This window comes from Tetrahymena thermophila, assembly GCF_000189635.1.
Source record: "Tetrahymena thermophila SB210 genomic scaffold scf_8254815, whole genome shotgun sequence".
Lineage (NCBI taxonomy): Eukaryota > Ciliophora > Oligohymenophorea > Hymenostomatida > Tetrahymenidae > Tetrahymena > Tetrahymena thermophila.
This window is the reverse complement of record NW_002476571.1, coordinates 822,830-849,933: the sequence shown is the minus strand read 5'-3', so window position 1 is coordinate 849,933 and position 27,104 is coordinate 822,830. Positions and strand designations below refer to the sequence as shown.

At 21.7% G+C, this 27,104-nt stretch overlaps 8 protein-coding genes across 8 annotated transcripts in view; 3 read left to right on the top strand and 5 right to left on the bottom strand. All coding sequences in view use genetic code 6, as the record gives it.

The window, feature by feature from the left end:
- Nucleotides 1-460: 460 nt before the first annotated feature.
- TTHERM_00214720 (hypothetical protein) lies at nt 461-2,857 on the bottom strand. Its single transcript, XM_001007168.2, has 12 exons — nt 2,690-2,857; nt 2,437-2,634; nt 2,264-2,375; nt 2,033-2,202; nt 1,871-1,975; nt 1,707-1,814; nt 1,545-1,649; nt 1,393-1,494; nt 1,238-1,345; nt 1,077-1,178; nt 903-1,010; nt 461-838 (listed from the first exon to the last, which is right to left on the bottom strand). Exons 1-12 carry the CDS (start codon nt 2,791-2,793, stop codon nt 490-492), a joined length of 1,671 nt encoding a protein of 556 aa, XP_001007168.2. The 5' UTR covers nt 2,794-2,857; the 3' UTR covers nt 461-489.
- A 305-nt stretch (nt 2,858-3,162) lies between these two features.
- On the bottom strand, nt 3,163-9,109 carry TTHERM_00214710 (WD domain, G-beta repeat protein; the record flags this gene model as incomplete). The annotated part of the gene is made up of 16 exons (XM_001007167.2): nt 3,163-3,439; nt 3,495-3,565; nt 3,625-4,019; nt 4,423-4,549; nt 4,624-5,304; nt 5,356-5,474; nt 5,530-5,689; nt 5,789-6,261; nt 6,335-6,698; nt 6,754-6,909; nt 6,962-7,504; nt 7,556-7,927; nt 7,984-8,217; nt 8,489-8,673; nt 8,823-8,943; nt 9,023-9,109. The coding sequence occupies 16 exons, from the start codon at nt 9,107-9,109 to the stop codon at nt 3,163-3,165; spliced, it is 4,365 nt and encodes a 1,454-aa protein (XP_001007167.2).
- Nucleotides 9,110-10,181: 1,072 nt separating this feature from the next.
- TTHERM_00214700 (transmembrane protein, putative) lies at nt 10,182-11,532 on the top strand (the record flags this gene model as incomplete). The annotated part of the gene is made up of 5 exons (XM_001007166.2): nt 10,182-10,623; nt 10,684-10,811; nt 10,876-10,920; nt 10,983-11,037; nt 11,093-11,532. Exons 1-5 carry the CDS (start codon nt 10,260-10,262, stop codon nt 11,530-11,532), a joined length of 1,032 nt encoding a protein of 343 aa, XP_001007166.2. The 5' UTR covers nt 10,182-10,259.
- A 1,126-nt stretch (nt 11,533-12,658) lies between these two features.
- Nucleotides 12,659-15,835, top strand: TTHERM_000214699 (hypothetical protein; the record flags this gene model as incomplete). The annotated part of the gene is made up of 9 exons (XM_012795390.1): nt 12,659-12,729; nt 12,965-13,054; nt 13,290-13,379; nt 13,618-13,707; nt 13,956-14,045; nt 14,298-14,387; nt 14,633-14,722; nt 14,967-15,004; nt 15,341-15,835. 9 exons carry the CDS (start codon nt 12,659-12,661, stop codon nt 15,421-15,423), a joined length of 732 nt encoding a protein of 243 aa, XP_012650844.1. The 3' UTR covers nt 15,424-15,835.
- Nucleotides 15,836-15,969: 134 nt separating this feature from the next.
- Nucleotides 15,970-16,275, bottom strand: TTHERM_000214698 (hypothetical protein; the record flags this gene model as incomplete). Its single annotated transcript, XM_012795389.1, has 1 exon — nt 15,970-16,275. The coding sequence occupies one exon, from the start codon at nt 16,273-16,275 to the stop codon at nt 15,970-15,972; it is 306 nt and encodes a 101-aa protein (XP_012650843.1).
- Nucleotides 16,276-16,412: 137 nt separating this feature from the next.
- Nucleotides 16,413-20,844, bottom strand: TTHERM_000214697 (cyclic nucleotide-binding domain protein; the record flags this gene model as incomplete). The annotated part of the gene is made up of 13 exons (XM_012795388.1): nt 16,413-16,509; nt 16,719-16,770; nt 17,412-17,449; nt 17,708-17,797; nt 18,070-18,159; nt 18,413-18,502; nt 18,876-18,965; nt 19,231-19,320; nt 19,589-19,678; nt 19,882-19,971; nt 20,239-20,328; nt 20,699-20,748; nt 20,806-20,844. The coding sequence occupies 13 exons, from the start codon at nt 20,842-20,844 to the stop codon at nt 16,413-16,415; spliced, it is 996 nt and encodes a 331-aa protein (XP_012650842.1).
- A 740-nt stretch (nt 20,845-21,584) lies between these two features.
- TTHERM_00214670 (protein kinase) lies at nt 21,585-23,561 on the bottom strand. Its single transcript, XM_001007163.2, has one exon. The coding sequence runs from the start codon at nt 23,545-23,547 to the stop codon at nt 21,652-21,654; it is 1,896 nt and encodes a 631-aa protein (XP_001007163.2). The 5' UTR covers nt 23,548-23,561; the 3' UTR covers nt 21,585-21,651.
- A 1,855-nt stretch (nt 23,562-25,416) lies between these two features.
- TTHERM_000213644 (kinase domain protein) overlaps nt 25,417-27,104 on the top strand; it is a gene marked incomplete at both ends in the record, with an annotated part of 4,288 nt that continues 2,600 nt past the window's right edge. Inside the window, 10 exons of the mRNA XM_012795387.1 lie at nt 25,417-25,458; nt 25,511-25,560; nt 25,668-25,757; nt 25,860-25,949; nt 26,047-26,136; nt 26,189-26,278; nt 26,418-26,507; nt 26,605-26,694; nt 26,826-26,915; nt 26,970-27,059. Of these exons, the coding sequence (XP_012650841.1) occupies nt 25,417-25,458; nt 25,511-25,560; nt 25,668-25,757; nt 25,860-25,949; nt 26,047-26,136; nt 26,189-26,278; nt 26,418-26,507; nt 26,605-26,694; nt 26,826-26,915; nt 26,970-27,059 (812 nt within the window). The remainder of the gene's footprint in view (nt 25,459-25,510; nt 25,561-25,667; nt 25,758-25,859; nt 25,950-26,046; nt 26,137-26,188; nt 26,279-26,417; nt 26,508-26,604; nt 26,695-26,825; nt 26,916-26,969; nt 27,060-27,104) is intronic.

The window sequence follows — 27,104 nt, the reverse complement described above, 5'->3', positions numbered from 1 at the left end:
TTAAACTATACAAAGCTTAAAAATATTTTTAAATAACATATAATAAAATATATTATACCCTTGATCTTGTTTTAAAAAAGTTTAAAAATTTAAATCTAATTTATTTATTAAAAGAATTTAAAAATTTTAAAATTACTTTAAAAATGAAAGTTATAAGTTTATTGTTAATAATTTTGAAATTAAATAACTACCAACTAACCATTTACAATTAATTTTAAAATAATTTTGATTTTATGAAAATAAATCGCTCTCTTTTGATTTATCCAAATTATTTTATTTTAATCTAAATTTTTAATAAATAAAATTTATTTTATCATTCAAATTCAAATTGAAGTTTTCTTTGAAAAAAAAACAATAAAATTAAAATAAATAAAATTTTTATAAATAAGATAAAAATTATTCTTAATTAAATTAAAAACAGAATAAAATGTTTTTTATAAATAATAATTAATATTAATACGTAATAATTAAAATTAATAAATATAGATCTCAACCTTATAAATTATATGAAAGAGGTAATTCGATTTAAGTTATGTTGTCTAAGCTAGGTAGAAAACACAGCTTATAAAAGTCTTTTTACATTTTATCTGTTAAGAATAGTTGAGTATTATTTATTGCTTTACAAACGGAAGCAGCCTTTTAATATTTTTGATCTTTACATGCAATTAATTTTATTACATTTTTACCAAATATTCTTCCGTTTGGGTTATTGAATTTATACTTCTTTAAATGATGTTCAAATCTACAGCTTAGATTTAATTTTTCTAAATGGTTCTCTGCTTCCATTTTCCTTATACACTGAAAAAATTTTATGCATGGCTCTTTACTCAAATACCAACTATTTATAATTATTAACAATTTAAATATTTATGTGCTAGAAATATTATTTTCATAATTATTACGCATTCATATTAAGAGAGAGATATTTTAAAGTGTTTTTCTTATACGGTGGGTTTAAAATTTAAAGTATGAGTTCGATTGCACATTCTGGATTTATGATTCCTTGCCATCTGTATTTTTTTTAAAGTTAAACTCTCAAATAAAGTATAATATTTAGTTAGATATTAAACAAATACTCCCAAAAATTAATGCTCAAGTCTTATAAATCTGTAGTTTATCTGATTTTAACTAATGCTTTTGCTAGGCAAAGCAGTCCTTTAACGCTTCCATTAGTCCATCTTTTTATTATAGCAAACAACCTTGAATTTTGAAATTTTTGTTTTTTAATTTAAATTACCCCCATAAATCTAATCCAAGTCTATAGAAATTAGGTTTATTGACTAGCTTCATGAGCATAGCTTCCAGACATTCTAACGTGGTTTCTATTTTCAGAGGATTCTTCCAACTACAAAATTGGTTTTATGATTGATGTCAAAATAATAATAAATTAACTTTCCAAATGTCAGAAATAATGAACTCAAAGGATTATTTAGAATTAGAGAAGCCAGATTTTCAAATAAAGTCTCAGGTACAACTGATGATTCCTAACCCCATCTTAAAAATAAGTGATTTAATTTTTGTTAAAAACATAATTAATTACTTACCCTCCTAGATTTAAAGTAAAGTTTCTGAGTGTGCTTAATTATGAAATATATTTAAGAGATTCTGCTAGAGATATCGAAGCCTGCCAAGAAGTAAGACTTTAACACCTACAAAATTATTGAAAATTTAGAACTTTACTAATTAATTAATTAATTAAATTCTACCATGCAAAATGTAATTCTATATTTTCCAGTTATCGACAATTAGTTAAACATGCCTTAAAAGTGGCTGCTAATTCATCAAAGCACTTGTAATCAATAATACCTACCCATCTTCATAGAAACAAAAAAAATTTTATTGTATTATGCTTGAAATGTTCTAAATTTACCCATATAGATTCAGGTAGAAGGTCTTAATCTAAGTACATTAAACTAAAACCTCTTTTAAGCATTTAAAGAGGAAAGAAGTGTCAGCAGAAGTACAGGAAGACCATCTATTTATTATTAAATTTTTTAATTTTATCACTTAAAAAATTAAAATGAATACCTACCTATAAAGATCTAAGCTGAGTGTATGAAGAGTAAATTTATTTTTGAAAGCCATCTTTTCAAGCTATTTTCCCAATTATTTTGCAGCTAAGCCCATTGATTTATTAAAATTATTTTTTACTTGTTTTTTAACATAAAAGTGAGCATCTTCGTAATTTCCACTGTTCCAAAGCTGATTTATTTTTAAATTAAAATATATAAAAACAATCAATATATTTTTTTAAAACGATTACATCCATGGCTGTCTTTCCTCCAGTTGAAAACTCCAAAACATTTAAGTTATTAAAGCAAGAAAAAGATCCTGTGTAGAATTAAATATCTGTTTCAGTTAGTTAGCTCGATACTCTTAAAATATATTATCAGCCAATTAATGAATTGATAAATATTTCTAACTAAATTAGCTTACTTGTCAAGTATGATATGAAGATTAGTAATATTCTTAGCGTATAAATAAAACCAGTCTGCGATTTGTGCACTGAAATCATGGAATCCCATCATTTAATCATATTTAATTTCTTATTTGAATCTTCTCGTGTCAATATAAACAGTTTTTCCATTTAGCTAGTCCTAAACTTAATCTTTTAAATAATCATAGACCTGTTTGCTAAAATACCCATAAATATTGACAGCAATGTAGATTCACAAATATAATTACCAACTCTTAAGTGAAGAATCTAAAAATTTCCACAGAGTTCAAGTCTTGAATACTTTCCAAGTCTTAAATTTATCTGATTTCAATATCTTTTAAAGCCCTTTTAATCATATCTCCCAAATTAATTTTATAAAATTCAAAAAAATTCGATTAAAAAACAAAAACTTTATCAAAGTTAAATATTTAATAATAATTTATAAAATATAAATAAGAATCACAAATTTTAGTTAAATCTAGATATTTATTTTAGAATATTCATTCATATAAAACCTTGACAATATTTTTTTAAAAATTTATCATCAAAATGATTTTTCAGAAAAATGAATGAACAAATTCAATTTTTTTTTTGAACTAAAATTATTTAGTTTGTTTTTCATTTTTAACTAAAATCACAAGATTTTTTATTTTATATCAATTGAAATCTTATTTTTATGATTATTTTATATAAATTAAGAAGTAAAAAAACAAAATAATTTTTAATCAATTATTATTAGTAATAATGTTATTTAATTTTTTCTTTCTTCCCATTTCGGAAGTTGTTGGTCTATCATGCTCTAAAGGATTTTCAACCACAGTTTCTGGATACTGAACTTGCCCTTGAGGGTTGTTAGTTCCTATAATAGATTAGTTATTTTATTAAGAGAGAACTGATTTATCTTTTGTAGAGGAGGCCTAAATACCTTATTTTCCTATTCTACTTTAACTTATATCTGTGGAAAGGCCACTCTAATTAACAGTAATCGACATACCTGCTCCCCTAGATAATTAAATTAGATATGACATAAAAAACTTAAAAAAAAAAATCTGATTACTTTTTATTATTTATAGCTGGTAAGCGACTAGATGACTCATCAACCTTGCTTACAATTTCTTCTATTGATTGCTAATAATAATTAATAAAAACCAATTATTTCTATGTTATTTTTATTGATTTGTATTTACTTTAATATTTGAAATTCTTTCTTTTTGACTCTGTAGCTTTTCTTCATTTTCATCATATTTCTCTATCAATTTCTTCATTTAAGCTGGGTTTTAAGATGATTAGTTTCTAAGTTTTTGCCTCTTTCTAATAGCTTCTGCAAGTAATTTCTCAATTTTTTTCATTTCTTTTCTATATCTTTCATTTTCACCTCTCAACAAATTGCACTCTTCGATGAGTTTAGTATTCTAATTCAAAATTGTGTTGATATTATCTCCACGAATTTATTTTAATTTATCAGATGTAATTTTAATTAAATGAAGCTTTTTAGTCATCCATCTTCCTTATCTTAAAAGTTCATCATTGACCTCGTTAGGTTTTTCTTGTTTCATCTTAATGATTTCCTTAATATCTTCATCTAAGTTAATTTAGAGAATAATTTGAATAAAAATAAAAAAATTTGATGAAAAAAGGTTTTTTTATTATTAATAAATATTTATTTGATTAATTAAAATATTTATTAAACTTCTTTTAAAAAAACATTCAATGTTTGCATATTTACTGTATGAATTAAAAAAGCTTTAAATATTATACTTAAATACAATGAAAAGAAGAAATCTTTAAATAAAATTAATTTCTTTTAAGTTGCTTAGAGTTAAAATTATAATATTAATTTGTTATATTAAAAATTTTCAAATAAATATTTTGAGATCTTGCTAAAAAACTGTAAATATCTCATTTTAAATAAAGCCATATTATTTAGTTAAATATTGTTACTAATAAATTAAAAATTAAATAATTAACAGAATTTGATAATTTACTAGAAATAACCTTTTTAGATGAATACTTATTAAACTCCTCGTTGTTCTTAGATTTCTCTAGCATGTCATAAAGTTTCTTACCTACTACTGTGACACTTTCTTAGCTCTTCATAATTGTTTGTAGTTACTAAATTATTTTCATAAAATTATCAATTAATTAAACTAAAAATTAATTTCAATAATTGTTAAAATAAAAATTACATTTTAGAATGAGGTAAGTTTATTTGTGTTAAAGAATATCTCGACTTCGCACTTTTTAATAGAGTTTTCTAAGACTTTAATTTCTGCGTTCAATTTTTTAAGATCTTAATACTTTTGTTCATTTTAATTAGATTCTTTAATCAATTCATTAAACATATTTTTTAGATTTTTTTCTTTGTTTGTTATTTTATCTAAGAGATTTCCTTTTTCGTTTTGCAAGCTCTTCTTTTTCTAGTTTAACATGTATCTAAAGTTTTCAAGATTAATTTGTTCATCTTTAGCTTATTTACATGTTTCTTCCTTGCTATCAATAACTTATAATCTTTCTAATAATTAATGCTACATTTTAAGAATATCTTGGTCATTCTTTAAATTTTCCATTCTAATTTCATTGTGGCGTTTCAATTATTCATCAATTTTTTTTTGTAAATCTTCATCCTCACGTTTTAACTTTTCATACTGCTTTATAAGATCTTGATTCTTCTTTTCAAGATCTTCATTAACCCTCTTTATCTTAGATATTTCTTCCTTTAATTCTTTTATCTTTTCATCTATTTCTTTCTCATATTCTACATCTTAGTTCTCTAAACGAGTGATAAATGCGTTACCAAAATTTTTAGTATTATCAACGACATTTGAGTATTTTACTTATATTTTTTGGCATTTCTCATAGAAATTCATCTATAAAAAAAAAATTTTTAATTTTGCCAAGAAAAAATTGAAATTAATTACTTTTAACTTTTTTAAGTCTTCTTTGTGCTAATTAAGCAAATTTTATAAGTCATCTTTATGTTTCTGCTTAATTTTTTCAATTTCATCTTCTAAGTCTTTGTTTCTTTAGTTTTCATACTCTTTAGTTTAAAGAATTCTTGTTAAATAAGAGTCTTTTAATTTAAAGTTAAATACCAATTTTCTATTTATGCAATTATTCCAATTATTCAATATCTTATTTGTATTTTTTTTATTCTGTAACAAACTGCTCATACAATTTATTATATTCGTCATTCGATTTCGACACAAATGTATCTTTCATTTTCATGTCACTTTCCATCGTGATTTAAAAGTCCTTTTATATTTTTGTTTAAAATTTTAATCAAATTCATTTCAATTTAAAAAAAATAGTCAAAATTATTTAAATTATTTAATCAAAAAATAAAATTTTTACTTTATTGATTGCATCCATTTTTTACTTGTACATATTGTCAAGCTTTTGAGTTTCTATTTTCTTGGTTTACTCTAATTTTACAACTTCGAATTAAAGTTTCTTTTTAAGCTCATTCTTTTCCATGATTTTGGAAATTTTGGCAAGGAATAAGTCATTAGAAGTTTATTCTATTCTGAGTTTATCCTCATTTTTAGAATTTGTTGCTGAGTTTTTCTTAAAATCGATGAGTTCTCCATTTTCAAATACGTCAGCTATTTTTAGCATGAAAACTTACCCATCTTCATCTCCTGTGAATAAGTATTGATTATCATAAGAAAGAACCATTTGAGTAATGGCTGATGAGTGTACTGCGATTTCAAAGAAATCTGGAATCTTTTACATAACCTAGACAGTATTAGGGTTATACTATTCATATTCCATAGCGTCATCATCTAACGGCCAAACACTGACTCTGACTCTACCCTTATTAGTACCTTCATAATATTTATTTTATTGTTTTTGCTTTCAGCTTTTATTTAATGCTAAATAAATTTGATAAAAATATACCTAAAAATATGCATTTTAGCTATGTTGAAACCACTAGACTAGTGACATAGCAATCTGTAACTGGGAATTCAGCTACAATTTTTTTCCATCTTTCTTTATAAATACTAAGATATTTCTCGTTTGAGCAGCCAACGAACAAATTTGATTCATCAGATTGCTCTCCTTCTTTTTTTAAGACATCCAAGTCATAGTAAATGCAATTATAAATTGAATTTTCTTGGTGCTCAAAGGTTTTTTGTATATTTTAAGTAGACTCTAAAATATTCCAGCAAAAAACATACCCATTCATGCAAGTAGAAACAATGTAAATATCATTAGATGTAATACAGACATCCCTAATTAAAGCAGGATGACCTTCTAGAATCTTCATTAAGTAAAATAATAAGTTATTAATTGATAAATCTTTGTAAATAAATTACTTATTAAGCTTCATAGTAAATAGTGTCGTAAATAAGAATTGTATTTTTTTCATTTGTTAACAAATAATGACCACCATGAGAGTATTTTACAAGTTTGCAATTAGTGAGGTTGACTTCTTTCAAAGGATAAAGTTGGTCATTTAAAATAGCAAAAATCTAAAATTAAATTAGTTAATTAGCAAGTTAATTTTTTTTAAATATTATTTACTTTAAATCCATTTGTAAATCCTACAGCAATAAACATGCCAAAAGGATGCAAACTAACACTTAATGGTTCTTCTTTGAAATATTGACTTATAATACCTCTCTTTTCTTAACTTTCACTTTCATAATAATTCCATATTTTTACTGTGTTATCTTCAGAGCATGTCGCGAATATGTTTTTAGTAATTGAGGTTGTAATTCCGTTTATTTTTTTTGTATGGAAACCAGCAGTGAAAAATGGTTGGATTGGAGATACTTCTGTATCAAGCTAATATGTATTTAGTAAATGGTAAGTTATACTACCAGCGGGCTCATAAGAAGCTATCGAAATAATACTATCATTGCTGGAGCTTGATAAGAAGAAAATCTTATGGTCATCATTATTCTAAAACTTCATTTCAAAACTCATTATGTTTACTATTTAATAATTCTTTTCAATATCATAAATACAGACACATCCTCTATTTCCTCCTAAAATGAATCCTCTTCTAGTTGATGTTATGCTTATAAATTCCAGTTAAGTATTATTTTATACTTATTTTATAGCCTTTATGTAAAATCTTTATTAAAAATTATTCAAACTAAAATTATAATTAACCTTCTCATTAGTTCCTTCTTTGTTTCCCTTATCCCTAATAATATCATCTAAAACGTTGTGTAATCCATATACATCTTCAATATCGTTTTCTCCTAAATTTACTTGATTTACTGGTGCATCAACAATATTTAAATTTGCAACATCAATTTCTACAGTTCTTTTTAATTAGTCATTTTATAGAATTAGAATTAAATTCCCTGCCGCTAATACTACAAGAGTTGGCACTGAAGTATTTGTTATCCACACATGATCTAAAAAACGATTTTCCTTTTCAATCTTTAGTGGCACTAAAGGGTTGTGCGATTCTTTTAATTGCTTCTCTTAAAAGAATACTTCCCACATTCTAAAATAATTTTATCCTGTCAAGACAATCTTTTTTCATTTAAAAAACCATTTTTTCAAAAGTAAATAACCTTCTATGAAATTACATTTGACGACTTAGAAGGATGCAATGAGAATTTAGCTAGATTTGCTTTAACTGGCATAGTAGCTAGCAGTTTATCTTTTTTATAGCTCCAAAAATTAAGAATTGGCTGGTTAGATCCCTATGGTAAAATTAAACCACAGCAATAAGATTTTTCAGTATTGATGCTAACCTATTTCACTACACCTTTTTATCCTTAATTTAAAACATGCCATTTATTCTAATATGTAACAACTATCTAATGTATATTTTAAAAAATAATTAATATTTCTCCTGATAAATCTTTTAATGCAACAGTTCTTTCTTTCTTTCTTTATTTGTTTATTTCTTTCTTAACTCTTGCTTGCAAAAATTCAATTAATCAATTCACTCTTGCTAGAAACAGCTTATAAAATAAAATACTGATTCTATGAAACTAAAATATTTTCTTCACTTTTCCAAGTTTATAGCAATAAATTACATCATTTGCATTATTAATTTATAAAAAAAAATGTAAATAAATTTATCACCATTGCAGGTTTGTCATCGTTCATAGATGATTCTCCGACCGCGATAATAATGCTTTTATTTTTAAGCTATTGAGCCGTCATGCAAGTAATGTTTTTAAATCTGTTTTCCTTTTGAATAAATTGATACTATTTCGATGTTAAATCCTTAATGACAATCATATTAGCAGCATTAAATACGATCTAACCTATTAAATTTAAAATTTATTGAATTTAAATGGTTAATTAGCTTCTTATTTATTCAAACTGCATTTCTAATGATAAAATTCAATTTAAACTGATAATCAGTATGAAAACTGCAAAAATAAATAAAACTATAATTTGAGAATATCTTTACCATCTCCTATTATAGAAAGCTATCCTTAAATTTATCTACAATTGATTCCGAATGCTGTATCAAATTCTAATGTACAACCATTCATCATCTTACCATTTTAAAAGACCTTTCTAACTTAACTCTATTATTTTAATGATAGAATAATTTATTAAACTCCTTGGACAATCTAATCCTATAATAAATTTTTTAATATTATCTACCTCATTTCTTTTCTCTAAATACTATCTGAACTTTTATTTTTCTGCCTCGTCTTCAAAGGCTGATTATTCTTTTTCTTTCTCTGCCATAATTTTTAAATCTTGAATGAAGTAAAAATTAATTAAGTATTAATAAATATATTACTTAAAATTGTTTGAAATGATAAAGTCAATAAATAAATAGTCAGAATTCAATTATCTTTAAATATTAATTAGAATCAATACAAAGTAAAACGATTAATGATTATCTTCATTTAAAATCAGTATTGGAACACAATATTATTATTCAAACTAAAATATTGATACCATAATTTATCAAATTATCTATTATATTTACAAATAATTAATTATTCATAAGTAGAAGATACATTTTGCCTTTGAATTATTTCGTGCTGAAAGCCATTTAGTAATTAATTATAAAATTTTCTCCAAGATTTAATACATGATTAATAAATTAATTTTATTTAAAAATATATTTTTTAAAAAATATTATTTATCTAGTTAAAAATCATGAGCTAATTCTTCAATAGGTAATGAAAAAAAATAGTAATCTTAAAAAATAAAATGCTTAAAAACTCAGTTTATAATTTCAAAATATTTTAATTTTATGTTTTAAGCCTAAAAAAAAATTTTACTAAATAGAATTAAAATTATAAATCTAAAACTAATTTATAGCTAGGTACATAATTTAAAAACCTCATAAAGAATTTTTTAATAAATTCTTGATTTAACCTTGAATTTTATAAATGTTGTTATAAAATTTTAAAAAATAAACCCTCTTTTAAAAATATCTTTGAACTTAAAAAAGAAAAAATAAATATCCTAAACAAATACGTGATTAAAGATTGTAATAATATGGATGCTAAAAAAACTAATTAAAGAATTAATATCTTATGAAGAGAAATTGAAGATAATAAATAAATTTATATTAGTACTAATTTTATTGATTAGACAGATAACTTACTTGGTTCTAGAAACTAGATTAATTTGAAGGAATTTATTATTAACACTAATTATTGTACCCCATACACATAGAATACAATTTTATAAATTCATATATTAATTATTTTAGGTGACAATAATAATTAATTTACTTATTTACTGCTTAATTACATTGATATCAACATCAAATTAATTAAAAAATTGATAGAAATATATGATTTCTTTTTAGATTAAGAATATTATTTATTTTCACAAAAAAAAATTAAAAACAAATTTTATTCAAAAGAAGCTTAATAAAATGAAGTAAGTTTATATCTTCTTAAACTGTCTCTTTTTCATTTCCTTAGTTGCTGGCTCAACTGTTTTAGAAGCTAGTATCAAATCTACAGATGCCTAAGTATGTGTTAATGACTTGAAATCAAAACACAACCTCTTATAATCTCTCTTAAATGATCTCTAGAAGAAAAACTACTTGAGAGTCATGGATAAAATTAATGACCTTAACAGCTACTTCAATACAACAGTATCTAAGTGCGCCGATCAATTTTGTTGGATGGATGGCTAATAAAGATGTGAATACACTTTTGAATAGTCTTGTGAGCTTGTCAACAATATGTGGTACCCTAAATGCAAAACTGGATACAAGGTCAAAGAGCAAAGCAGTAAATTTTAATAAGTCAGTTAGCAGTCTTTATTAAAAGTGTTTTTGTATTATAAAAAAGTTTGCGTCCAAGAATGTCCTTAAAATTTCAAAGAAAGTGGCTTGCTCTATTGTGAGAAGCCCGAATCTTACTTTAGAGGTCTTGGTTACCCATGGAAGTTTGGTGATAAATTGGGTAGTCTTGAAGGAGTAATAAATATTTTGCTTAATTTTTTTCTATCTTACTAAATTATTTTTAATCTACAAAATTTAGGCAAGATAAAGATGTGCTCATGAAAATCCCCAAGGTTGTGAAAAAGTAAATGTTCTATTAAATTTTTTTTGATCAAGATAACATTAATATTTTATTTAATTAAATAGGCTGGAGCTATCATTTATCCTAATTGCAAAGAAAATTACCATATTTCTGGATGCTGTAATTAATTATATTAATCATTTTAATCAATTTTAAATATTTTATTTTAAAAAAGGTTAATGTGTACCAAATTGTCCTAACGACATGAAAGACAATGGAGTCACATGCATGAGAAAACAATACGCTAGAGGCTTTGGTCATACTAATGGCTAATGTGTTGCTGATTAATGGAAGGAATATTCTCCTTTAGAATCTTTTGGAGGCTGTGTTGACTAATTAAATCAATTAGAAGTTGAGTTAAACCAAATTTAGGAAAAGTTGAATTTAGACTCTGATAAGACTATGTGGGATACTCTTAAATAGGCTTACGTTATTGTTTAATAATCTTCTGTTTTCAGCTAAAAATGCACCTAAGAAATTAATGCTTTACCTAGTAATTCCGATAATACTGATGATAATACTAGCGATTCCATTGGCAATGGCTGGACTCTTTTCTTTGAAATATTTTTCAAAGTTTTATAATGGATTGTTAATTTATTCTAAAAGAACTAATGAAATCTATTTGTATTTTAAAGAAGACTTACATATGTATGTATATATATTACAAATTATTGAAATATTATTATGAGAAAAAGATAGTAAGTAGTTTATTTCTACTTAAAAAAATACTTATTATTAAAATATACTTCTTATTTATATTTATCTATTTAAGATATAATCATATAGTTTTGCGAATAATTAAAAGATATTTTTCTATTTAGTTAATTAATATTATAAATTCCTAATTTAAGAATTAAGAAAAGCAAAATAAGTAAATAAGTAAGTAAGTACTTTCTCTTAAATTAGACCCCGTCTAATAAAGATACATTTTATATTTACACCCAAAAAATTTTCAAAAATTTATGGGGGGGGTGTTAATATTTAAGAACTTACAGTATTTGATAATTAGTTATATTTTATTTGTTTTTTCTATCCATTTATAATTCATTAAATTCCATAAATTGATATTAAATATTTTTGAAAAAAAAAATAAATGATATAATAGATTAAATATTACGATAAATTAGAAGAAGTAATTATCTATTTTTTTATTGATATCCTTTAAATTTATATATATTAATAAAAAAAGTTTTTAAACTCTTCACTATTATCTCATTAGGTCCTCCATATTAATCTGAAGTATATTCAAATTATAAATATTATTTTTTTATTATTAATTTTTTTGTTTTTTAACTTTCAATTTTTATTAAAAAAATAATATTTCTAATAGAAATTATCATCATAATTCATTGATTTTTATTCAAACAAAAATTTTTTAGCTATTTTAACTTAAGTTTAATTTTAATTTCAATTTTTAATTATTTATAATTCATTTTTTATTATTTTATATATATTTTACTTCATTTTTTGCTGTTAACATTTACACTTGCTAAAAACAGTTTATTTATTTTAGATTATAATATTTTTAAAACCTAATTTAAAGCAAAAAGCTCTTTTTTCTTTTTATTGTTTTCTTGATTGCTTTTTCTTCTTCTTTCTTTGTTAATTATTTTCAACTTTTGCTTTTATTATTAATTAATTAATCTTATTATTTCATATTTTTTCTTCATTTTTTCCTTCTAATTAACTATTAAATTATATTTTTTATTCAATATTTAAAAGGAAAAATTCAATTGGTACAATGGGTGCATCAGGCTTAGCTTCAGCTTTAGCAAATTGCATTAATCTCTCAAATTTGACTCTTAATCTTTTGTAAAAATAGTTTATTTGTTTTGGATTGTGATATTTTTAATTATAAAAACTGATGTAAAACAATAAAGCCCTTTTTTCTTTTTCTTTTTATTGTGTTTGCTTGATTGCTTTTTTTTCTTCTTTCTTTTTTAATTATTTTCAAATTTTCCTTTTATCATTCATTAATCATTTTATTTCATATTTTTTCCTTCTAATTTACTATCTAATTATATTTTTTTCTTTAATATTTAAAAAGTTAAAATAAAATTGGTGATGAAGTTACATTAGGCTTAAGTTCTGCTTTAGCAAATTGCATTAATCTCTCAAATTTGACACTTGATTTGAGGTAAAAACAATTTATTTGTTTTGGATTGTCATACTTTTAATTATAAAAACTAATGAAAAACAATATTGCTCTTTTTTCTTTTTCTTTTTATTGTGCTTGTTTTTCCATCTTTCTTTGTTAATTATTTTCTACTTTTCCTATTAATATTCATAAATCTTTTATTTCATATTTTTTCTTTATTTTTTCCTTCTAATTAACTATTTAATTATATATTTTTTCTTCAATATTTAAAAAGTTACAATAAAATTGGTAATGAAGGTACATCAGGCTTAGGTTCTGCTTTAGCAAATTGCACTAATCTCTCAAATTTAACACTTGACTTGAGGTAAAAACAATTAATTTGTTTTGAATTGTGATATTTTAACTATAAAAACTAATTAAAAACAATAAAACTCAATTTTCTTTTTCTTTTTATTATGTTGCTTGATTGCTTTTTTTTCTTCTTTCTTTGTTAATTATTTTCAAATTTTCCTTTTATTATTTATAAATCTTGTTATTTCATATATTTTTTAATTTTTTCCTTCTAATTAACTATTTTATTGTTTCCTTCAATATTTAAAAAGTAACAATTCATTTGGTGCAATTGGTACATCAAGCTTAGGTTCTGCTTTAGTAAATTGCATTAATCTCTCAAATTTAACACTTGACTTGAGGTAAAAAAAGTTTATTTGTTTTGGCTTGTGATATTTTTAATTATAAAAACTAATTTAAAACAATAAATATCTTTTTTTTTCTTCTTTTTATTGTGTTTGAATGATTCCATTTTTTTCTTCTATCTTTGTTAATTATTTTCAACTTTTCCTTTTATTCTTCATAAATCTTATTATTTCATATTTTTTCTTAATTTTTTCCTTTTAATTAACTATTTAATTATATATTTTTTCCTTCAATATTTAAAAAGTAACAATTCAATTGGTGCAATGGGTGCATCCGACTTAGGTTCTGCTTTAGCAAATTGCATTAATCTTTCAAATTTGACACTTAACCTTTAGTAAAAATAGCTTATTTGTTTTGGATTGTGATATTTTTAATTATAAAAACTAATTTAAAACAATAAAGCTCTTTTTTTTTTCCTTTTTCTTTTTATTTTGTTTGTCTGATTGCTTTTTTACCTTCTTTCTTTGTTAACTATTTTCAACTTTTGCTTTTATTATTCATTAATCTTATTATTTTATATTTTTTCTTCATTTTTTTCTTCTAATTAACAATTTAATAATATATTTTTTCTTCAATATTTAAAAAGTGATAATTATATTGGTGATGTAGGGGCATAAGGATTAGGTTCTGCTTTAGCGAATTGCATTAATATCTCAAATTTGGCTCTTTACTTGGTGTAAAAACAGTTTATTTAAGAAATTTTGATATTTTTAATTAAATTAACTAATTGAAAACAATAAAGCTCTATTTTCTTTTTCTTTTTATTGTGCTTGCTTGATTGCTTTTTTTTCTTCTTTCTTTGTTAATTATTTTCAACTTTTGCTTTTATTATTCATTAATCTTATTATTTCATATTTTTTCTTCATTTTTTCCTTCTAATTAACAATCTAATTATATATTTTTTCTTCAAAATTTAAAAAGTTACAATTATATTGGTGATAAAGGTTTATCAGGCTTAGGTTCTGCTTTAGCAAATTTCATTGATCTCTCAAATTTGACACTTGACTTGGGGTAAAAATAGTTTATTTGTTTTGGATTGTGATACTTTTAATTATGAAACTAATTTATAACAATAAAGCTTTATTTTCTTTTTCTTTTTATTGTGCTTGATTGATTCCTTTTTTTCTTCTTTCTTTGTTAATTATTTAAAAATTTTGCTTTTATCATTCATTAAACATATTATTTCATAATATTTCTTCATTTTTTCCTTCTAATTAAATATCTAATAATATATTTTTTTTTCAAATTTAAAAAGTTACAATAAATTTGGTGCAATGGGCGCATCAGGCTTAGGTTCTGCTTTAGCAAATTGCATTAATCTCTTAAATTTGACACTTGACTTGGGGTAAAAACAGTTTATTTGTTTTGGATTATGATATTTTTAATTATAAAAACTAATTTATAACAATAAATCTCTTTTTTCTTTTTTTTTATTGTGCTTGGTTTGTTGCTTTTTTCTTTTTCTTTCTTTGTTAATTATTTTCAACTTTTTCTTTTACTATTAATTAATCTTATTATTTCATATTTTTTCTTCATTTTTTCCTTATAATTAACTATTTAATTAATTATTTTTTCTTTAATATTTAAAAAGAGAAAATTAAATTAATGATGAAGGTGCATTAGTTTTAGGTTCTGCTTTAGCAGATTGCATTAATCTCTCAAATTTGACACTTCGTCTGATGTATAAGCAGTTTATTTGTTTTGGATTGTGATATTTTTAACTATTAAAATGAATTTAAAACAAAAAAGCACGTTGAATTTATTTGTTAGTTTTTATTTGATTTTTTCTTTTTTTTCCACTAATATTATTTAATTTATGAATTTAATAAATAATTTTTAATTTAAAAGTTTATTTTATTTAATATTTATTTAAGATTAACACAAATTTATTATAAAAGTTCAAACTAAATTAATTAATCTTAAAACTTCAAAGTAATAAACAAGTGTCTTAAATCAAAAAGATTAGTTGTCTTTAAAAAAGAATTCTGATGATAAAAAAGTGGCAAAAAAAGGATGAATACATATTAAATGTTTGAATAACTGAATATTATATGTTTTATTATTTAATATTTTTTGAAAAAGTATTTTTAACCTAAAATAGATAAATAGATAGATATAGATAGATTTTATTATTATTTTTATATTCATAAATATCATATAATATTTAAGTTAATTAAAAAGCTAAATCATTTTACTTTTTTTCAATTCTCACATTGCTTCATTTGTGTGTATTTAAATTTTATTTAATTCTTTTGTATTCATTTCTTTGTTAAAATTTGAATTATTTTTTAATTATGACCATACTGACTCAATATGGTTAGTTGTGTCTTTACCTTATCTAAATCCTCTTTAGTGATTAATCTAATAATGGATATAGCTTTCATCTTCTATAAAATTATAGGAGGCATATTGGTTAATATATGTAATAGTTTACATATCTGGATCATTATGTACTTATTGAAGAATGAAGTTCTTACTTTAAAGGAATTAATTTATTTAAGTAAATTTAATTTTTAAATTTTTTTATTTTTATATTTATTAATTTACAAAAGTAAGATATTCATAAAAATAAAAACAATAATAAAATTTATCTATCTATGTATAAAAACTTTTTTAAAATATTATATAATAAAACACAAATTATATTTTATTATTCAAATATTTAATATTTCTTCATCCTTATTTTACCACTCGTTTATCCTCATTAGAAATTAATTTCAAAGAAAACTAATCTCTTTGATTTAAAACACTATCTTTTTACTTTCAATTTAATGAAAGATTCATTCATTCCGTTATAACTTTTATTATAAATTAGTTTAAATTTCTCAAAAATTTAAATAAAATAAATTTTTAAATTAAAAAGTATATCTTAAATTAATAAAATAAAAAAGATAAAGAAAAATAAATCAAATAATAATCTATCAAATAAATTCAAAGAACTTTATTGTTCTATGTTCACTTTTATAATTAAAGATATCACAATCAAAAACAACTAATTTGTTTTTACAGAAGACTAAGTATCAAATTTGAAAGATGAGTGCAATTTGCTATAGCAGAACCTAAGTCTGATGCACCCGTTGCGCCAATTTAATTGTAACTTTTTAAATAGTGAAGAAATAAATTAGTAAATTAGAGGAAAAAATGAAGAAAAAATATTAAATAATAAGAAATAAATCAATTAATTAATTAAGAACAAAAGCAAAAATTGAAAATAAAAAAATGAGTTAAATTAACAAAGAAAGAATGAAAGAAAGAACAAAAAATAATAAGTAAAATAAAAAAAGAAAAATAAATTAAATAAAAGGCTATCAAATAAATTAAGAAGTTTATTGCCAAAATTAATTTTTATAATTAAAAAATATCACAATCCAAAACAAATAAACTGTTTTTACTCAAGTTCAAGGATCAAATTTGAGAGATTAATGCAATTTGCTAAACCAGAACCTAAGCCTGATGAACCTTTATCACCAATTTAATTACCACTATTTAAATATTGTAAAAAAAATAAATAAATAATTTGTTAATTAGAAGAAAAAAATGAAGAAAAAATATAAAATAATAAGAAATGAATAAAGGAATAATTTATTTTCTTAAATTAATTTTTATAATTAAAATTATCACAATCAAAAATAAATAAACACTTTTTACCTAAAGTACAGTGACAAATTTGAGATATTAGGGCATTTTGCTAAAGCAGAACCTAAGTCTGATGCACCCATTTCACCAATAAAATTGTTACTTTTTAAATATTGTAGAAAAAATATATAATAAATAAATTAGTGGATTAGAAGGAAAAAATATGAAATAATAAGAATTATATTAATAAAGAAAGAAAGCAAAAGGTGAAAATAAAAAAATAAAAAAGAAAAAGCAAGAACAATAAAAAGAAAAATAAATCAAATAAAAAGCTATCAAATAAATTAAAGATATTTATTGTTTTTAATTTATTTTTATAATTAAGAATATCACTATCTAAAATAATTAAATTGTTTTTACCGAAGGTTAAGTGATAAATTTGATATATTAGGGCAATTTACTAAAGCAGAACCTAAGCCTGATGTTCCCATTGAACCAATTTAATTGTCGCTTTTAAAATATTATAGGAAAAATATATTATTAATTAGTAAATTAGGATTAAAAAATGAAGAAATAATATGAAATAATGATGAATTAATAATGAGTAAAAGGTAAAATAAAAAAATGAGTTAAATTAACAAAAAAAAGAAGAAATAACAAGCACAATAAAAAGAAAAATTAATCAAATAAAAAGCTATCAAGTAAATAAAAGAGCTTTATTGTCTTATATTAATTTTTAAAATTAAAAATATCACAATCAAAAATAAATAAACTAAATTTACATAAGATTAAGTGACAAATTAGAGATTTTAGGGCAATTTGCTAAAGCAGAACCTAAGCCAGATGCTCCTGTTGCACCAATTTAATTACCACTTTTTAAATATTGTAGATAAAATATTTAATTAATTAGTTAATTAGAAGGAAACATGAAGAAAAAATATGAAATAATAATTAATTAATAATAAAACCAAATTGTGAAAATAAAAAAATGAGTTAAATAAAAAAAAGAAGAAAAAAAAAGCACAATAAAAAGAAAAAGAAAAATAAATACAAAGAGCTTTATTGCTTTATATTTATTTTTATAATTAAAAATATCACAATCCAAAACAAATAAACTATTTTTACAAAATTGAAAGTGTCAAATTTGAGAGATTAGTACAATTTGCTAAAGCAGAACCTAAACCTGATGCACCCACAGCCCCAATTTAATTGTCACTTTGTAAAATAAACAAAGAAAAATATAAAATAATAAGAAATGAATTACCATACTACCTCTAAACCTTGTACCTAGTAGTCTGAACAAAATCACTTTAACAAAAATCAATTAATTATGGTTAAAAAACCCTTCCTCAGTACAAATTTTACCAAGATTTAGAGGGAATATGATAATTTACAATAAAAGTAAAAGGTGAAAATAAAAAAATGATTTAAATTAACAAAGAAAGAAAAATAAATAACAAGCGCAATAAAAAGAAAAAGAAAAATATATTAAATAAAAAGTTATCAAGTAAATAAAAGAGCTTTATTGTCTTAAATTGATTTTTATAATTAAAAATATCACAATCCAAAACAAATAAATTGTTTTTACTCAAGTTCAAGTCTCAAAGTTGAGAGATTAGTGCAATTTGCTAAAGCAGAACCTAAGCCTTATGCTCCCATTGCATCAATTTAATTTATACTTTTTAAATAATGAATAAAAAAATAATTAGCTAACTATAAGGAAAAAATGAAGAAAAAATATGAAATAATAATAAATCAATTAATAATAAAATCAAATGGTGAAAATAAAAAAATTAGTCAAATTAATAAAGAAAGAATTAAAAATAATAAACACAATAAAAACAAAAAGAAAAATAAATCTAATAAATTAAAGAGCTTAATTGTCTTAAATTAGTTTTTATAATTAAAAGCATCATTATTAAAAACAAATAAACTGTTGTTACTAAAGTGAAAGTGCCAAATTTTAGAGTTTAGTGCAGTTTGCTAAAGCAGAACCTAAGTCTGATGCACCTTTTCCACCAATTTTATTGCCACTTTTTCAATATTGAAGTAAAAAATATTTAAATAATTAGTAAATTTGAAAGAAAAAATGAAGAAAAATATGATATAATAAGATTAATTAATAATAAAATAAAAGGTGAAATAAAAAATGAGTTAAATTAATAAAAATAGAAGAAAAAATAGCAAGAATAATAAAAAGATAAAGAAAAATAAATCCAACTATAAAATAAATTGAAGAGCTTATTGTCTTAAATTAATTATTTAAAAATACCACAATCCAAAAAAATAAACTGATTTTACCCAAGGTTAAGTGACAAATTTGAGATATTAGTGCAATTTGCTAAAGCAGAACCTAAGGCTGATGCTCCCATAGCACCAATTTTATTGCAACTTTTTAAATATTGTAGATAAAATATTTAATTAATTAGAAGGAATAAATGATTAAATTAACAAAGAAAGAAGAAAAAATAATAAGCAAAATAAAATAAAAAGAAAAATAAATTAAAAAAAGGCTATCAAATAAATTAAAGAGCTTTATTATTTTTAATTAATTTTTATAGATCACAAATTTAAAACAAATAAACTGTTTTTACTAAATTTAAAGTGTCAAATTTGAGAGATTAATGCAATTTGATAAAGCAGAACTTAAGCTTGATGCACCCATTTCACCAATTTTATTGGCACTTTTTAAAAATTAAAGAAAAAAAGTATAAAAATAATGAGTAAATTAGAAGGAAAAAATATGAAATAATAAGAAATTAATTAATTAATAATAAAAGAAAAAGGTGAAAATAAAAAAATGAGTTAAATTAGCAAGCAAAGAAGAAAAAAAGTAGTACCATAAAATGAAAAATAAAAAGCTATCAAATGAAATTAAATAGCTTTATCTTTTTAAATTAATTTTTATAATAAAAAATTTCACAATCCAAAACAAATAAATTATTTTTTACCCAAGGTTTAGTGTCAAATTTGAGAGATTAGTGCAATTTACTAATGCAGAACCTAAACTTGATGCAGCTTTATCATCAATTTAATTGTAACTTTTAAATATTTAAGAAAAATTATTTAATTAATTAGAAGGAAAAAATGTAATTATAAGAATTAAAATAGTTTTAATATTTTAAATTATTTTTTATAATTAAAAATATCACAATCCAATACAAATAAGCTGTTTTTATCAAATATAAGTGCTAAAAATAATAAAATAAATAAAAAATATCCAATAATAAAATAGATAACAAATAATTTACAATTTAAAGTGAAAATTCAGTTAAAATAGCTAAAAAAATATTTGTATAAATAAAATCAATGAATAGATGAGAATCTCTATTAGAAAAATTATATTATTAATAAAATGTAAGTTAAATAAATAAAAAATTATGATAATAATATTTATAAAATTAAATATACCTCAGATTAATATGGAGAACCTAATGAGATTAAAGTGAAGAGTTTAAAAACTTTTTTTGTTAAAATAAATAAATTTAAACTATATTTATAAAAAAATAAATAATTACTTCTTCTAATTTTTCATAATATTTAATCTACTGAATCATTTATTTTTTTTCAAAAATATTGAATAGCAATATATGGAAATTTAATTAATTATAAATTGATAAAAAGAACAAATAAAATATAATAATTATCAGATATTAATTTATAAATTTACTTTATATCACAAAAAATTTAGTATTGCTAAGTGCAGTTATTTTCTTTGTATAGGGAGATAAATAGTGATAGGTTACACCTCTAACTTTTTATCTCTCTAATAGAAATTAATATTATATTAAATAAATTTAAAATAGTATTTCTTAAATATTTATATACTGTAAATGCTCATTAATTAAGGCCTATTTTAATTAAGGCATTTTTTTCTTAAATTTTTTATTATTACAAAATTTAGAATATTTTAGACTCCATTTATTTTAGATGAAAAATTAATATTTTCTTTCTAATTTATTATTTTTATTTAATATGAAAAATCTAATTAAAATTTTGTTTTTAATAACAAAATGATAATTTTGCCAATAAAATATAAAAACTTAATTGTATGATAAATTCTTATTCCCGCTATTTAGTTCAACCTAAATAACAGAATTTTATTTCATGTAAATGATAAAGAAAATTGACTTATTTATTTTTAATAAATATTGGCTTTAACTTCATTTTAAATAATATCATTTTTAGATTAAAAAAAATAAATTTTAAACTAAAATAATAGCAAATAAATTACATATATTTAATTTTTCTTCTATTTTATAATTTATTGTAAATTAATTAATTAATTATTTGTATAACGAAGATCTAATTTTTACATGATAATTTTAGAAAAAAATCATCTTATTATGGCAATTTTAAAAATGTCAATGTGTTTTACGATACTTTGGATTTGATAATATATTATCTATTTCTTATTAAACTCTTTTAACCTCATCTTTGTTAATTTAAGTGTAAATATATTTGATTCTTTATAAAGACTCAACAGTGTCTTAATGATAGAGTCCATATATCATTTTTCTCAGCTCATAAGCTTACATATGATAATTAAGAGCAGTTTAGTATTCCTTCATTTAAATATAAGCAGATCCGAGAGCTATATTTGAATATATTAAATGTACATAAGCACTTTTGTTTCCTTAATTGAACTAATATTATCTAATATCTAATGCTTCTAGCTTATATTATAGCCCGACATCTATTTGATTGAGTTTGTCATAAATACTTCCTATGAAGCTTAAAGATACTGCAATTTATAAATCATTTTAAGGATAGACTTTTTTCTTCATTTCAAGAGACCTTTAGCCATAGTCTAGAGCTTTTTATAAATCATTTAGACCAAAATAGCACCAACTAAGCATATATAAACAAGATGCTCCGTTTATAGAATCTCCTTTGTGTGCTTCTATGGATTATAAAAATCCTGTTTCTGCATACTTTAATGTGTTATTATAATCCTGAGATTTCATATAACTTGAAGCAATTTTAGTATTTATTTAAGCTAATTTCAAATTATTATTTGGTTGAGTTTGTTAATAATATGAAAGGGCTTTTAATCTCAACTCTAAAGATTTGAAAGCATCACCTAGCTCAAAAAATATATCTGAAGCTTCCAATTCAGAATTCACAACATCTTGTTTTTGACTATTTGGAAGATTATTTAATACTATTATTTATGCGAGTTTATTGAAAGCTCTTGCTTTTTAAATAAAGGGTACATTCTAAATAAAGGAGTAAGGATCTTTTTTTACTATAAATTCCAATTGATTATATACTTTATTCAATCCTTACTAAGTTAAAGGAAGCAAAGGTAATAAAGCATGAACTATTTCATAAGATTCAATTCTTTTTTCTTGAGCTAATGAGAAAAAACTGTCTATAAGAAGCTTTTAAAGTTACTTGAATCTAAATCCATCAACGATTTATTGATCAGTAAAATGACCATTCTATATTTATTTAATTATTATATCATCAATAGGATATCCAAGCACTTCAAAAATAATTAGAGCCATAGAAAATACATCAGATTTTTCATTCACAGCCTATACATTACCTTTTTCAATCATTTAATCTAATTCAGGAGAGCCATATCTAGAGCTAGACTTTAAATAAGAAATAGCTGCCTATTTATCAATTTTTAAAGAAACATATAGACTTAAGTCATTAATTTTATAAAGACCATCATCTTATTTAACAATCTTAGAAGGTTCTAAATTATAATGAGTAATTTGGTTTAAATGAAGTTCTTAAACTATTAAGCATAGATTAATTATGCTTAAGCTGATTGCTTCATCTTAAAACCAGCTTCCTTTTTCTCTCAAACTTTACATTTCGTCTTTCAGAGTTGTTGAATAACACTCAGAAACAATAGCAGCTATAAAAATGTCTTCAAAGTAAATCATTCTTAAGTACTTCACTATGTATTAAGTATCCTTCAAGGCAATCAAGCTATCATATTGATCTTTTATAGACTAGTATTCATTTTTATTCTATTATTAGATATTGATTTATACGAATTTAGAATCATTATTAGAATAAGCTTTTAAAATTTCTCCTTAAACTCCCTTTTATAAATATGAAATATTTGTATAGCCATTTTAATTTAGTTTTTGTGAAATCAAATCAATAATGACACTAGGAAAACTATTCACTAAAGACTTCCAATTTTGTAAATCTTGTTTTACGTAATCCATGTTTTATTTTATTACTTAAATGTTTCTTTTTGCTTTTAATTGTTTTAAAATTTAATATATTTATCTCATAAATGTAATTGCTCTTTTTATAACCTTAGATTGATTAATTAATAATAACCTTATTTAATTTAAGTTGTTTGCTGATCATCTAAATTATCTATCTATTTTAATTGGTTATGTAATTCTTTTACAATTTAAATTTATATTCAAAAAATTATCAGGTTTTAATAGAAAATCTAAGCCTTAAGACTTCTACAAAATCTGCAATTTCAATTAATTGTATAATTACATTAATTAATAAATAATTGCGCACCATAAATATTTTTCTGCCACTTAATTTAAAGTCATCCATCGATAATTGTCAATTCAAAAATCTTTTCTAAATTATATCATACTAATTGCAAAGAAAATAATTTTTAATAACATGATTTAAAAAAGGAAATATTTTTGTTATCCTTTTGAAAAATTAATATAAAATTCAGCAATCGAATTATCGAATAGAGTAATTACATTTAGATAATTTAGATTTGATTTTTAAAAATTTACTCTCCTGATTGTTCTATTAATTTATTTGATTTATAATTTGAATTAAATTTAAAAAAAATGATATTATTTTTCAAACTTAATAAAAATATCACTAATTTAATTTATATTCAATTATTGTTGTTTTCAATAATTAAATATAGGCTCAGATATTATAGAAATTAATTCAATATATTGGCATAAGTTAATTAAAATTTACTTTTATTTTTATTTTAAATGTTGTATTTAACTAATAAAAGTATGGCTTTTTTGGTCTAAACTACTGAGTATCTTTTAATAAATTTATAAAAAATTAAATTCTAATTACTTTAAATCCTCATAAATTTTCACCATATTTTCTGAATATATATATATATATATATATATAGATTTTAGCATTTATTTTTAATAATCAGCTATATCCTTTTTAAATATTCTAAAGTTTAAGGTATTTTTTATATTTTATATTTTTTATAGTTTAAATTTAAGTTAAGTTCTAATATATTTAACAAAATAATATAACTAACTAACGAATAAAAACAAATCTTTAAATTTAGAATCATTTTATTAAACTCATATAACTAATGAATGAAAGAAGGTCTTTTAATTCTCAATTACTCAAAATTATTTATTAGATTTATATCTATAAACCTTTAATTAGAATTAAGTCCTTACTAACAAAAGAATTTATGCGAATTATTAACTTATTAATATTAATTTAATAATAGATAGACGCTAAAGCATAAATATCTTAGATAAATTTGATACTTTAAAATTTATTTTTGAGTACCTTTTAAATAATTAAATTTCATACATTGTTAGTTATTAATATCTTTCTAACTATTTGGATTTCTTTGTTAATTATCCATTTTTAATTTTAAATTCTATCAAATAATAACTCTGAAAAGGGATGATTATGCTCTTGCTGCAATCTCAATTTCTAAAAATGTATTATAAGTTTATGATAGATGGCTTTAAAAAAAATGGGATTAAATTAATATTTTAAAATCTTAAAATAGTTTTCGCCTAATAGAATTATCTAAAAAATAATTAAAAATTTATTATTTAAATTCGAATCAAAGTTTTATGTAAATATACTCAAGTAAAGTGAATTAAACATGTTTTTTAATATTTTTTTATGATTAATTAAATTATGAGAAAAGAAGGAACTTCTGTTTTAGATTTATATAATGATTAAATAAATTAAAAATTAAAATATCTGTAAGTAAGTAATAGAACTAAATTCAGATTAATTTGTATTGGATATCCTTTTTTTTGCATCATTTCCTATCTAAATATTTGAAATACAAATTATTTAAAATAACAAAAATAAGTAGACGAAAAAATTAAAGTAAAAGTAAAATAAATTGATTGATTGATTGATTGACTCATTTTATAGAAATTAGAAAAAGAAAAATGATGTATGGAAGGTATTATCACAATATAGCATTAAATAGAGTAATAAAGTCTTTAAATACTCCTAAAAGATGTTTTATTTAATTAAAAAAAGTTTTTAGATCAAGACTTTTCTTCTTACCATGTTTTAGAGCTAGACTTATAGTATATTTATTTTTCAAACTTTCTTTTGTATGTTTGATATGAAGATTTTTCTTGCTACAATACTTATTTATTTTATTTACTAAATATTCAAATTGCTTTTTATTTAGATAGGGCTCGCTTTCATAAAATAATATGGCTTCCTTAGCATCAAGCTTAACATAATGCATTCATCTTAGAAAACTAACTTTGTTGATAAGGTAATCAGCTTAGATTTTGAAAATAAAATCAAAACAAGAGTTTTTTTTACCCTCTAATTTAATTATTTTTAAAAGATATTTATTATTCCTATATAATAAAAGAAGTAAAAAATTAAATGATGATATGATATCTAATTTAGCTTCTGAATTGCCAAATTGCAGTCAATTACAATCTTTGACTCTCTATTTAAAGTATTAATTTAAATAAGATAAAAATCAATAAAAAATTAAAATCTATTTTATGTTTTGATATTCAACCAATATTTAATAATTCACATTTTTGTTGAAGGGCCAATCAAATAAAAGCAAAAGGATTGATAAATTTGAGCTCTTGTCTAGTTAAATGCTTTAATTTGAAATCTTTAAATCTCAACTTGTCGTAAAATTAATTTTTTTATTTTAAAATTATTTTTAAACCTTCAAATTCTAAGCAAAAATGAAATTGGAAATGAAGGTGTGGTTTCAATGAGTTAATTCTTATAAGATTGCAAAAATCTAGAAGAATTAAATCTTAATCTGAGGTAAATTAGCTTTAAGTTTTTATTTAATCAAAGTTACTTACTTTTATAATGTAAAATTAGGTAAAAATTTTTCGAGATTTTTGAGAAGTTTATGAATTAGGCATTGTAGATAGATTACATTTTTTTTATAAAAATAAAGAAAAACTGGAATAAATGAATAAACTGTGATAACTTTAAGTTCTAATATATCAAAATGTGTAATCTTAAAATCTTTAACTTTAAATCTCAGGTAAATACTATTGGTCTAAAACAAACTTTAATGCAAATATTGATTTAAAAGCAAAAAAATAAATTAAATAACCTTTTTATAAATATAAATTTGAAAGTCAAAATAACATTGATTCGTAGGGTTCTGCTGGTTTGTTTCCTAGCCTATTAAATATTCAAAGTCTTTTAAATCTCTAATTAAAATTGGTGTAAGATTATTGTATTTAATTACTTTTAATAAAATATAAAGAATTTATGAACATAAATCTTAAGATACTTAAAAAAAAAAATTATTTATTCAGTACTATCAAACTAATGTTGAAATATTTTTTATCAAAAGATAAAATTAACTATAATTTGATCAGGATCCTGTTTCTACCTTTGCTTAGACTGATTGCAAAAATCTCTAATCTTTTTCACTTTATTTGAAGTATAATCAAATCTATATTTGCTTAATTCGTAATTTCCTTATATTACATACAAGCTATAACAAAGTAAACTCTGAAGGGATTGTCTTTATAACATCGATTGTAGATCAATTAACAAACTTGAATAGTCTTTCAATCAGCTTAAAGTATTTAAGATATTTATCACTTATTTCTTTTGGGGGGGGGGGGGG